The sequence below is a fragment of the Arachis hypogaea genome, chromosome 20 (assembly GCF_003086295.3).
Source record: "Arachis hypogaea cultivar Tifrunner chromosome 20, arahy.Tifrunner.gnm2.J5K5, whole genome shotgun sequence".
NCBI lineage: Eukaryota > Viridiplantae > Streptophyta > Magnoliopsida > Fabales > Fabaceae > Arachis > Arachis hypogaea.
The window spans coordinates 85,702,886-85,716,493 of NC_092055.1; the positions used below are offsets into that span (position 1 = coordinate 85,702,886).

At 40.3% G+C, this 13,608-nt stretch overlaps 1 protein-coding gene across 1 annotated transcript; it reads right to left on the minus strand.

Moving 5' to 3' along the window:
- Window positions 1-3,034: 3,034 nt before the first annotated feature.
- Window positions 3,035-3,550, minus strand: LOC112785991 (uncharacterized). Its single transcript, XM_025829412.1, has one exon. The coding sequence runs from the start codon at window positions 3,548-3,550 to the stop codon at window positions 3,035-3,037; it is 516 nt and encodes a 171-aa protein (XP_025685197.1).
- Window positions 3,551-13,608: the final 10,058 nt, after the last annotated feature.

Below are 13,608 nucleotides of genomic sequence, written 5' to 3' on the forward strand. Positions count from 1 at the left end.
GTTGGCACGTCCTCCGTGCCTTGAGTGAGACACAGTGGTTGATCGGCTTCCGAGTGTCCATCATCCTCTCCATTATCGCTATCTTCATTATCGGTGCCGGTGGATGTGGAAATATCTGGTTCTTCCATAGGTGGTGCTAAGCAACTTAGAAGCTTCTTGACAAAAGTGTATCGCCGTTGGTTGCGCCGCTCATAACGATCAAGCTTCTTCTGGAGGTATATCGGGTGGTGGGAATGCTCATGGGGATGGGTGAGTTCGGATCCTCGGTGTCCGCCGAAGGGTAGAGATATCTCCCATTTGAAACAACATCACCGTCTATCGGGATCATGGCCCTCCGATCCTTCGTCTCTCGGGGGACACCGGCTGCGGCAACTAAGTCGGTCACTAGAGCGGGAAAGGGTAGGTTCCCCTTAGTGTGGACGCGGCCCATAGCTTGGCGAGTGAGATGGGGAATATGAACCGGTCTCTCTGTGAGGACACACCAAACCAACAAGACTAACTCGGCAGTGATAGATGAGCCATGGGTGCTTGGAAGCACATAATGGGCTAGAATTTGGGCTAGTGAGAAAACGTGCGTCAATGCCCTTGGGCCTCGGCCTCATCCTCCCTCGAATCCAAAATGATTCGGGTATAGCAATGACCATGAGGATGGCATCCCAATCAAACTCATATTTGCATCGTGCCGACAAAATCTCTTGATAAACATCAATCCCCTCCGCTAACGGTCCGGTCTTAAGCACATTTTTAATGGCTTCCTCTATGAACAGAACTTGTCTTCGGCGCACAAATACCGATGTGAGGGACGAGGAGTGGTAATTGGTGTAAAATTCTATCACCCAAGACAAGTTTGCTTCATGTGGCTTCCTCAATAGGAACTCCCATTGCCGCCGCTCGATGCGGGGCATGACAAGAGGGATGACATGAGTCGGAGGGGCTAGAAGGGGCTCTACATGATAGTTCCTTACTTTGATCAAGGGGTAGGCAAGTTCGCAATAGTGGTTGGGGAATTAGTTCGGATCTCTAGCCGGATTGTCCATTTCTAAATCATCAATGTTAGTAATGCTCCTTGTCTTGTTGAGGGGGGGGGGCTTGGCTCTAGGTGCTTGTTGTGCCTTGCTAGTGGACCGTGGGGGTGCGTTCTTGGATGCCTTTCCTTTGTCTTTCTTGATGACCATCCTAGAAAAGAGGGAAATGTGGCAAAAATTAAGCTTAAAGAAGCATCAAGAGATAATACTCATGGAAGTGATAAAGCATAAGAGAATAAGTGGCTTAGATACTTGACAGCTGCAGCATGTAACTAAGGAAACAATGAAAACCATGGCTAATCACTAGCATGTAATGGAAGAGTGGTATATGCATGCAAACAAGAAGCATGAGAAGCATACACTCTTAACATTAATACAAGAGGCAAGAATTTAGGGATGAGCATGTAGAGATGGAGCAAGAAGAGCATTAAGCTCGATGCATATAAGAACAAGCAAGTGAGTGAGAAAGAACACCAAAATAAAAGAGCCAAGTCAAATGTAACTCCAAAAAGTTATGTATGCCTTTCATCAAACACTTGATGTGCATCCCCTTTTATGACAAAAATTAGAGAAGGGTGACAATGTAACATCCTACAAAGCATCATCAATCATCATAGCATGCCACACATCGCAAGGGAAAGCAATTAAGACAAACTAACTCATCAATGCAAGAGTAATCTTCACTTTTAACACCCATAGAAAAATGGAAAATAGAAAGAAAAGATAACAAACAAAGAAAACATGAATGAAAATTAACTAAGAGGAAGAGTAAGGGAATGTAACTAAGGAAAGGAAGAAGAAAAATAGACAACTAAACAGGAAAGGAGATGAGTCATACCTTGAGAATGAAAGGAGAAATGGGGTATGTAAGTGAGAGAGAAGGGAATGAGGGTAAAGGAGAAGAGAGGGGAAAGAGAGGTGTGGGACCGCCAGAGGTGGTGGTTGCCACCAATGGTGGCGGTTGAGAGGTGGTAGGAGGGTAGGAGAGCTGTAGAAGAGAAATGAAGGTAAGAAGAGAGGGGGGATTGAAAAGAGAAGGGTGCGCTCTAAAGTGATTGGGTCGCGAGACCAGCGTGCGCGCGCCATGCACGCGTGCGTGTGCATGGGCAGAAATCAGTAGGGGCGCGGATGCGTACAGTGCATGTACGCGTGGAGCGGTGAAGTGCAGATGTGCGCGCGAGCGCCAGGTGCGCTTGCGCTTGCATCTGAGTTGTGCTCTCAGCACAAATTGGGCACAACTTTGGCTCAACTCTCGGGAAAAAGTACCAGAAGATGAATTTTTACAATCGACGCGGACGCCCACGGTGCGCTGGCGCGTCGATATGCATTTTGTTTGAGGTGCATGTGCGCGCCAGGTGCGCATACGCGCGAGTCGAGTTAGGCCATTGGCATGATATTAGCCCAACGTGGGCATAACTCTCAGGAAAATGGCTCAGGATTGCATCTTACAACATCGGAGCGGATGCGGCTAGTGCGTGTACGCGCGCTTTTGCGCAAATGGGCCATGGGCGTGTACACACAAGGTGCATGCATGCGCAAATGTGGTTGTGCCTGGGGCTCAGAATTGGCCCAGAATTTGCACAACTCTCTGGAAAATGACTTAGGAGCTGCGAATGCGTATGGGCGCGTACGCGCATAGTGTGCGCACGCGCACCCTCCCCCCTCCCCTTTTTTTTGGAGACATGAAGAATGCCTAATTGTCATGAATTTAGTGGTTAAACAAGCCAACGGGGTCAAAAGCACCCAAAACTCAATGTAAAACCCAAAGATGGGTTCTTCTACCACACAATCAATTCATCCTTGGAGAAATCAATGTAAATCTTTATGAACAAGTTATCCAAGGTATTCATAATCAAACCTAGACAAACAAAACTATAGCTAAGCAATCACAAAACAATGAAGAATTCAAGAATTATATACAAAAGTGTAAAAAGGATAGATCTCACCATGGTGGGGTGTCTCCCACCTAGCACTTTTGTTTAATGTCCTTAAGTTGGACTTTCACTAGCTCATTGCTCCTTGCCAAGAGGTGCATCTTCCAAAAGAAATACCTCAATCTCCTTGTTGCTCTTCATTTGCTCACCATGATACAACTTGAGACGGTGCCCATTGACCTTGAAGATATCCGGACTTGAGGGATGGCGTAGATGGTAAACCCCATAGGGTTCCGCCTTCTCTACTTGGTATGGACCTTCCCACTTTGACCTTAGTTTTTCGGGCAACAATCTCAATCTAGAATTGTAAAGAAGGACTAGATCGCCGGCTTTAAATTCTTTACCTCTTATGTTCTTATCATGTACGGCTTTCATTTTCTCTTTGTAAAGTCTAGAGTTCTCATAAGCCTCAAGCCTCAAACATTCTAACTCCGCTAATTGTGGCTTCCTCTCAACTCCGGCTCCACCCAAACTCAGATTGCACTCCTTGACGGCCCAATATGCTTTGTGCTCTATTTCCACTGGTAAGTGGCAAGCTTTGTCATACACCAACCGAAAGGGGCTCATGCCAATTGGCGTTTTGTATGCCATTCGGTATGCTTAGCACTCCAATCTTTCTTATTGGGCTTCACAATTCTTTCCAAGATGCATTTAATCTCCCAATTGGAAACCTCGGCTTTGCCATTTATTTGTGGGTGGTAGGCCGTAGCTACTTTATGCATGATGCTATATTTCTTCATTAGCCCTTCCATTCTCTTATTGCAAAAATATGAACCTTGGTCACTCACGATTGCTCGTGGTGACCCAAATCTACAAATGATGTTATTTCTCACAAAGGAAAGGACCACATTAGCATCGTCCGTCCGGGTGGATATTGCTTTCACCCATTTGGACAGATAATCAACGGCATGTAGAATGTAAAGAAAACCATTATAATTTGGGAATGGCCACATGAAGTTTATTCCCCACACATAAAAAATCTCACAAAATAGCATGGTCTATTGGGGGATTTCATCCTTGTTGGAGATATTACCAAATCTAATGCATTGAGAACAAGATTTACAAAAATGAGAAGAGTTCTTGAAAAGAGTTGGCCACCAAAATCCACAATCTAAGATTTTTCTTGCCGTTCTTTGGGGTCCATGATAAACCCCGATTTTGTGGTTTATCTTGTGCTTAATTTGGAGAATGTTATCAACTTTTCTCACATTTATTCAATGAAATAGCATGGTTTTGCAATTCTCCCTTGATTTGTGCTTAAATGTGAAAACATGCTTTTTAGGACTTAAAATAGCTAAATTTAGCTCACTTTGATTCCATTCGATGCCTTGATATGTTTTTTGAGTGATTTTAGGTTCATAAGGCAAGTATTGGATGGAAGAAGTGATGAGAAAAGCATGCAAAGTGGGAGAACTCATGAAGAAATGAAGGAACCGTAAAGCTGTCAAGCCTGACCTCTTCGCACTCAAACGATCATAACTTGAGCTACAGAGGTTCAAATGAGGCGGTTCTAGTTGTGTTGGAAAGCTAACATCCGGGGCTTCGAAATGATATAAAATTTGCCATATGTTACTTCCCGTTTAGGGGCACACACACGCACTGTACGCGTGTGCACCGATGCAGCTCGTGGCCCACTAAAGTGAAATCACCCCCAGCGATTTCTGAAGCACTTTGGGCCCAACCCAACTTATTTCTGATGCTATTTCATGCATAATTCAAGCTTGGGTAAGGGGGGAGCAGATGTTTGTAGTTTTAGCATCATGTAAGTTAGGTTCTAGAGAGAGAAGCTCCCTCTTCTCTCTAGAATTAGGTTAGGTTAATTTCTCCTAGATCTAGGTTCAATTACATGTTTTCATCTTGTTTCTTTTATGAATTCTTGCTTCTACTCTTTCATTCTCATGATTTATAGTGTTAATTTTCCTTTTATGCTCTCTTTTATGTTCATGGACGTACTTGTTGGATTTGGATTTTCTTTCAATGAAATTTAATGTTTGATGTTCTTTTAGTGTTGATTTGAGTTGTGATCTTACTTTCCTTGCAATTGGTAGTTGTTAGATTTTACTATTTTTTGCAATTTATTATGCTTTCCATTTCTACCCACCAAGTATTTGACAAAATGCTTGGTTGGGATTTAGAGTAGATTTAGAGCATTCTTGGCTTGGGAAGAGTAATTGGGCAATCTTGAGTCATGAAAACCCAACCTATGTTGGTGAATTAGAATTGTTAGTTAATATCATTTTCAATGACTCTAATCTTTTGCTAATTTAATTAGTGAGTTGATTAGGAATTTTGATTTGAGATTAACTAGTCTTGTTTGACTTTTTCTCATGGAAGATGACTTACACCTTCTTCCAATGTTGGGGATGACGAAATGAGATAGATTCTTGTTATTATTGTGATATGATTGATTAATCTTGTTTGACATTCTCCCTATGTGAAGATAACATGATACATTCTTCCATTTGTTGGAGTTGACTAAATAAGATGAATTAATCATTGTATGACTAGGATAGAAAGCCTATGATCTCAATTCTTGCAATGAATGTCTCTCTTTGTTAATTGCCTTCTTTAGTTACTTGCTTGATTTACTTTTCTTATCATTTAATTTCTTGCCCTCTTACCAATCAAACCCCCCTTGTTCTTCATAGCCAATAATTGACCACTTCATTGCAATTCTTTGTGAGACGACCCGGAGTCTAAATACTTCGGTTAATTTTCAATGGGGTTCGTACATGTGACAAAATCATATTTTAATTTGATGTGAGAGTTGTTTGTTGATTTGGAGCTATGCTTACAACGAAATTCTTCTTTTTATAAGAGAAATTCCTAACCAACACGATTCTTCCAATCAAATTAATGGCGTCATTGCCGGGGAGTTGCAATGGTGTTATGTTATTGGCTACTGTATATATGTTAATATGCTTCTTTGCCAGTTTTTTCTTGTTTCAAGAGTTAGTTTTTATTAGTTCTTACTAGTTTTGTTTTTATTTTCATTTGCTATTATGAATTCTCACCTCTTTGGCTCTGAGTTTGGCTCAAATTATGTTGTAGGGAATGGGAACTATAATAACAATATGCATCAAGGATGGAACAATCAAAGATGGGAGGAGCCTCAAGGGATTGATCAACCTTCTTGGCAACAACAACCTCTGGATTCTTATGGGTATAACTCTTATCCTATTGCATATCAATCTAATAGATGTGGTGACCCTTATTGTGATTGTCAACAACCACTACCACATGCCTATGAACCAACCCCTCAACATGGCTTTGAACTACCTTACTCACAAGCCCCATACCACCAAACACCTCCATATGGCCCTAATCCTTATCCACCCTACCAACCACCTTATGAGCCATATGAACCATACATAGAACCACCACAATTCCAACACAACTACTCTCAAGAACCACCTCAATATACACCATCTCCATACCCTTACCAATATGAGCCACCTTCCAATTACAATGCCTTTCCCTCAAACAATAAATTCTCTCTCCCACCACCGCCCCCTAATGAAGCCTTCATGCTAGAACTAGGAGATCTTAACTCTTAACTCCAAAGGCAACAAGAGGGGACGAAAAATATTTCAAAGAGCTAGGAGCCAAGATGGCTATCCTAGCGGAAGCCGTTAGCAATATGGTCTCATCCCACCTAAGCCTACATGACCAAGGCTCTCCCATTGTTGAATGTGGAGTAGCAATCAAGGAGCATAGTGAGGGAGCGAGTTTAGAGCTTCAAGGTGAAGAAGAGGAGTTGAAGCAAGGAGTGCAACAAGAGGAGGAAGTTAAGATAATTGAGTCGGAAGAAGTGGTTAAAGCCTTTGAAAAGGTTGACTAAGAGATGGATTCAATCATTGAAGAATTTTTATGTACATTGAATCCTCTCCAATTGGGTTTGACATAGAGGGTAAGGAAGAAGATATCTCACCTCCCATGCCCTTGGTAAGCGATGAAGAAGAGATTGAATTGGAAGGAAGCTACCAAGAGGAAGTGGTTGAAATTAAAGAAGCTTGTAAAAAGGTGGAGGTTGTCAAGAAGGAGCTCAAGGGCGTAGACCTTGCATTGGCTAAGTGTGGGGAGGTCCCCCTTCCTAAGTCACAATCATCCAACACAACATTCAAGTTTTGTAGTGGTTGGACACATCACTCTAAGTTCATGATGGTTGCATGCTCAAAGTTGAACGTCTATGGTTGGTGTAAAACCAAATGGCATGGGTCTAGGAGAATGTTTGGATGCTTAATTTAGAATTCTAAGGTCATGCCACCCAATTGGAATCATGATGATCAATTTAAAGATGGGTGTCAAAACAAAGTGTGGGATCCCGGATCGTACAAGGAAAATCAACTTTGGGAGCTCATAGTTTGTGAAGAACTCCATCAAAGCTTGAAGATATTAACATTGAAGAATGGAGCTTATTGGAGATTCAAGCATTGGTGGATGTTCCAAGATGGTTACAAGCACAAGCCACCTTGATGAGGAGCTCCCCATAAGTCCAACATAAGGACAATAAACAAAAGTGCTAGGTGGGAGACACCCCACCATGGTAATATCTTTTCATTTTCTCTTTTGTAAATATTAGTAGAATTACTTTAAATTCATATTTAGAGTAGTTTGTTGAGTCTATTTGGTAGTCTAATATGTTAAATAAGGTTTTATGGTATTTGGGTAGTTGTTTGGAGGTTTGGAATGTTTGATTTGGTATAAGAACATGGAAAAAATTGAAAAACAGAGCACCAACACGCGCGTCCGCGCGCCTCAAGCATTTTCAATCATCCATGCGGACGTGCCGTGTACACGTACGCGTGGATGCAAAAATTCTACCTCCAGCCAAAAACCAGAGAGTTATGCCCAGTTTGTGCCTATTATGTGCCTGCAACCCACGCGTGCGTGCACCTGGCGTGTACGCGACCTTCGACCAACTACGCATCGGTGCGTATGCGTGCATGATGCGTCCGCGCCGGTAAAATAAAAAGCGTGTTTTTTTCTCATTTTCCATTTTTTTTTGTCCATTGCATTCGCATACTCTTATTCTTTGTGTTTTCATTTTGTTTTTATAGCCTGTTTTTACTTTATTTTTTTTTTTTGAGCTTCTTATTTGAATAATAGTGTTGCATTTTCCTACTCAATTGTTGAGAATTTCTTGGTTAATCTTGGTGCTTCTTAACTTGTTTGATATTGTTGGGTGATGAAACTTTTAAATCAATGCTTAATCTTGTATGACTCTTATATTCTTTGTGCATTGATATGAACTTGCATGTCTTTCATGACCCACCCTTTCTAGTTGAACTTGATGCTTTTGAGTGCTCTTCATGTTTTGACTCTACTCTTGCATCAAGTATTAGTTGATATGTCCTTTGTCTATATTGCTTTCTCAATCACATGTGTAGCTAACATGTAGTGAGGACCCTACTCTTATTTGGCATTAGCCCCCGCCGATGTTCTACTTGCTTTGCTATCTTGGTTGTAGGCTTAATTCTCTTTCTTTTTCTTTCCTTTTAGGTTGGCCACTGACGATCGAATTTCCTGTCGGTAAAGAAATTCACAAATATATTATCGCGTTGCAAGTATAGCTTCTAAACCAATAGAGAATCCTTTTGTACAAACGTTTTGGTTGTCACAAGTAAGAAACTCCTTTAAAATTTATAACCGAAGTATTCAAAACTCGGGTCATCTCTCAAGGAATTGCAGGGAGGTATGTTCTTATTATTGGTTATGAGTTTTGTAAATTGGGGGTTTTTGAAATAAGGAGCAAGTGATTTAAATAAAAATAAAAATAAATTAATTATAAAATCTCTTGGCAAGGTATAAGAATTTGGAAGTCCTATCCTATTTATCCTTATCGATGGTGATGAGAATTGAGTTTTAATCCCACTTAGTTAACCTTTACTAAAGCAAAGGAAAGTCAAGTGGACTAATTAGTTTAATCCTCAAGTCCTAGTCAATCCCTGTGGGAAGACTAGCTTTAGAGCGATCTAGATCAATTAGTAATCTGCCAATTTCAACCACTGCTGAATTTGACAACTCAAGTGTTACCAATTACTTAACCAAAGCCAAAAGGAAGCAAATATCTAAATTAAATTAAAAGCATTCATAAATAGAATAAAGCAATCATAAATATGAAATACCTCAAATTATATTTAAACATAAATTCAAATCTAACATGGAAAGGTTTATAAGCTAAATTGAAAAGATAAACATCAATTAAAGTAATAAAATAAAAATAGAAAAATAAATTAAAGGAACATTGAACCTGTGATGAAGAAGAAATAATCCTAAATCCTAAAACTAAATCCTAAGAGAGAGGAGAGAGCCTCTCTCTCTCTCTAAAACTACATCTAAATTATGAAAAGTGAATAATGGAAGATTTCTCATGAATGGATGCATTCCTCCACTTTATAGCCTCTAATCTGTGTTTTCTGGGCCAAAAACTGGGTTAGAAACAGCCCAGAAATCGCTCCCAGCGATTTCTGTTACATTCAGGTCGCGGCAAAGTGACGCGGAGGCGTCGTCCACGCGTTTGCATGGATTCCATTTTTGCCAGGTCACGTGTCCGCGTGATCCACGCGTTCGCATCACCTGGAATCGGGGCAGCTATGAAAAATTATATATCGTTGTGAAGCCCCGGACGTTAGCTTTCCAACGCAATAGAAACCATCTCATTTGGACCTCTGTAGCTCAAGTTATGACTGTTTGAGTTTGAAGAGGTCAGGCTGGACAGCTTAGCAATTTCTTCAACTTCTTGTATTCCTTCCACTTTTGCATGCTTTCTTTCCATCCTTTGAGCCATTCCTGCCCTGTAATCTCTGAAATCACTTAACACACATATCACGGCATCGAATGATAATAAGAGAGGATTAACGTTAGTAATTTAATGGCCAAAGAAACATATTTTCAATCATAGCACAAAATCAGGAAGGAAAACGTAAACTCATGCAAATCATATGAATAAGTGTATGAAAGATTGATAAAATCCACTCAATTAAGCACAAGATAAACTATAAAATAGTGGTTTATCAACCTCCCCACACTTAAACATTAGCATGTCCTCATGCTAAGCTCAAGAGAAGCTATAAAGGGTGAAGGGGAATGATAGAATGTATGAAATACAACCTATCTATATGAATGCAACTACATGCAAAAATGATTCTACCTACTTGGTTAAAAGTAAATAAGCTCTTCAAGACAAACATAAATCAAATTTTACTAATTCAAATTATACAATAAAAGACAAGTAAACTTGTAAGAAGATAGCTCATGAAAGCAGGGAACATAGAATTAAGCATTGAACCCTTACTGGTAGTGTATATGCACTCTAATCTCTCAAGTAAATAGGGAAATTCACTCTACTCTTCTCTAGTCATTGATGCGCGGAAAACTTGTCTCGTGACAAATTTTCTTCGGCAAGTGTACCGAATTCGTCGTCAAGTAAAAACTCACAATAGAGTGAGGTCGAATCCCACAGAAATTGATTGATCAAGCAACTTTAATTAGAGGAATGTTCTAGTTGAGCGAATCAGTATTTGAGTTGAGAATTGCAGAAAATAAAATGGCGGGAAGGTAAATAACAAAAGAAGTAAATGCTAAAAATAAAGAGCTGAAAGTGAATGACGGAAAGTAAATTACAGAATTGTAAATGGGAATGGGGTAATTGCTCATAAAAGTAAATGATAGAAATTAAAGAGAATGGGTAAGATCAGAAATGGGGAGTTCATTGGGTTCAGGAGATGTTGCATTCTCCGGATCAATTTCATTTTCATCTCTTCCTCAATCAATGCATTCATTGATCTCCTTGGCAATCTTAAGTGATCGAATTACAATTCCTTGTAATTCAATCTCTCAAATCTTGATCAATAGCCAATTCCTTGGTCAATTGCTCATGAGAAGAGATAAAGTATGGTCACCGATTATACCACATGCATTTCCCAAATCAAGTATTGAGAGGATTATAGTCACATATCCATCCAAACCCAATTTGGTCCAGCATGAGAAAGCATTTCTAGCATGATCTCTTCATTCCTCTTTCAAGGTTCAGAAGAGATCCAAGTTTGAATAGCTTCTTTTCCAAGATAACTATTCAATTGGATGAAGATCGAAAGCTTTCAAGTAAAATCAAGAAAACAAATAGAAGAAGAATAATGAAAACTAGTATTGATCCATCAAATTACAACAGAGCTCCCTAACCCAATGAAAGGGGGTTTAGTTGTTCATAGCTCTGGAAAATGAAAGCAAGGATGGAGAATACATGATGAAAGCAAAACTAGAAGTGCAGAGAATGGTAAAATACAGAGATTAGTTTTCCCAATTTTTCCAATCCTCCTCTAATCAATTCAAAGCTACTCCTATATATACTACTCTTCTGATCTTCTAGTTGGCTCTTCAAGTCTTGCGTATGGGCCTTTGGATCTGGAGTTTGAAGCAGTTATCTTCTTCATTGGGCTTAGCTTTACTTGCAGAGAGAAAGCGTGAAGTGGGCAGGGACTTTAGCTCAGGACGTTAGTGGTGTTAACGTTAAGTGAAAATGTGGGTTCGAGAACGTTAGTGACAATCACCTTCTTCACTAACGTTCCTTACCCAAGTTAGAGCCACGTTAACCTCAACGTTAGTGGCACAAACATTGCCACTAACGTTGCCTCTTGGTCCTTCGCACACATTATTGGGACTTACCTTTCCCAATAACGTTGAGAAGCCTCCCCCTTTCTTACGTTAGAGTCCACGTTAACTTAGTTAATGTGGCTCTTAATGTTAGCTTGCTAACCTTCGAGAACGTTAGTGACACTTACCTTTGTCACTAACGTTCCAATGTGCCCCTATCTCCCACGTTAGAGTCCATGTTAACTAGGTTAACGTGGCCTCTAACGTAGCAATGCTAGCCATCTCCAACGTTAGTGACAAAGGTGAATGTCACTAACGTTGGCTCATCATCTCTCTTCATCACGTTAGCTTCCACGTTAACTAAGTTAACGTGGGAGTTAACGTGGCTCATTGTGGCTTGTGTGGTTCATTCCAACGTTAGTGACAAAGTTAGGTGTCACTAATGTTGGCGATCATATACTTTCTCCAGGTTGGCTTCCACGTTAACTAAGTTAACGTGGAAGTTAACGTGGCTTGTGGAGGCTTGGCCAACGTTAGTGACAAAGGTGAATGTCACTAACATTGGCTTCTCTTTTGCTTCTTAACGTTAGAAGCCATGTTAACTAAGTTAACGTGGCCACTTATGAGCTTGGCCCAACGTTAGTGACAAAGGTAAGTGTCACTAACGTTGGCTCTATTTTCTTTCCTCCACGTTAGAGTTCACGTTAACTTAGTTAACGTGACTCTTAACGTGGGCTATGATGGCTTCGAGGACGTTATTGGCGATTACTTTTCTCATTAACTTTGCAAGCTAGCTCCCATTCCTACGTTAGAAGTCACGTTAGTGAGACTAACATGGCTGCTAACGTGGTTCTTCTTTGCTTCCTTTGTCCTGAAATCAAGCAATAAAGTGCATCAAAGTTCTAGTCCAAGTCATGGGAAATGCAACATCCGATTTGTCATTAATTTCATGCAAAATCCTCATGAAATCATTTAAGGTGCACCATGTATGCTTGAATCAAGATGTAAGTGAATATCTACCCAAAACTAGCTTATTTTCTAAGGAAATGCATGAAACTATCTTAAAAACAATAAAGAAAAGGTCAGTAAAACTGGCCAAAATGCCCTGGCATCACAACACCAAACTTAAAGCTTGCTTGTCCCTAAGCAAGTACTGGAACAAGAGAATGATGAATGGAATGCCAAGAGAAATGAGTCATACTTGTAGAAGTCATGTCTCTGGTTTTATGGTGGTTTCATGCATAGCAACTTAGGTTCATTCCTGGCTTTCAGACCTTTATCAAGTCCTAGAATACTCACTGTGATTGCATCCCATGAGACTTTTATTCATTGATCCTTTTGTTGTCATTTCAGGGCTTATTTGTGTTCTCAAGCTAAGTGCTCTGTAAGAGGGCGACTCTTTAAGATAAGCTTTCAGTCAACACTCCCGAACCAGTTGGTTCAAGGTGCTAGGTGTTAAGACACCCCTAAGGACTTACTCCCTCAAGTCTCTTTCCCCCATACATACACACCACAGGCATATGGTTTGTTTATTTTCATTTCTTGAGACCTTGGTGTCCAGCACCTCTTTGGGTTACTAAATGTTCTGTAGTGAGGGTTACTCTTGATAGTGGACTTTCAGCTGATAATCCCGAGTTAGTTAACCCAAGTTACCAAGTGATAAGGCACCCCTAAGAGCTTATTCATCCAAGTAAATCCCTCACACAGGAACACCACAGACACATGCTTCAAGATTAAAACCATTGGTGCCTAGCCTTATTGCTTACTCTTTTTCTTTCATTCTTCAACTTTGATTGTTCTTTCCCTTTTTCTTATTAGGATCTTATTATTTAGCTAGTCTTATGGGGTGTGTTCAAGGCATAGTATTCATGACAGATAGTTGTTCTCCCACCTTGTGGTTGAACCAACTTAGCTAACTTATGATCACACCATAAACTCATGAACTTACTCCATAGTATGAACTTCACTCTGGTCTTTTGTGAACACTCATTCTCTTTTCATTTGATTCAAAGGGACTAGCATACAAGTAAGTAACGCAAGGATGCAGTGACATA

What these genes read in the sequence shown, in the direction of transcription:
- LOC112785991 (XM_025829412.1), bottom strand. Translation starts at nt 3,550, where the DNA reads ATGGCATACAAAACGCCAATTGGCATGAGCCCCTTTCGGTTGGTGTAT.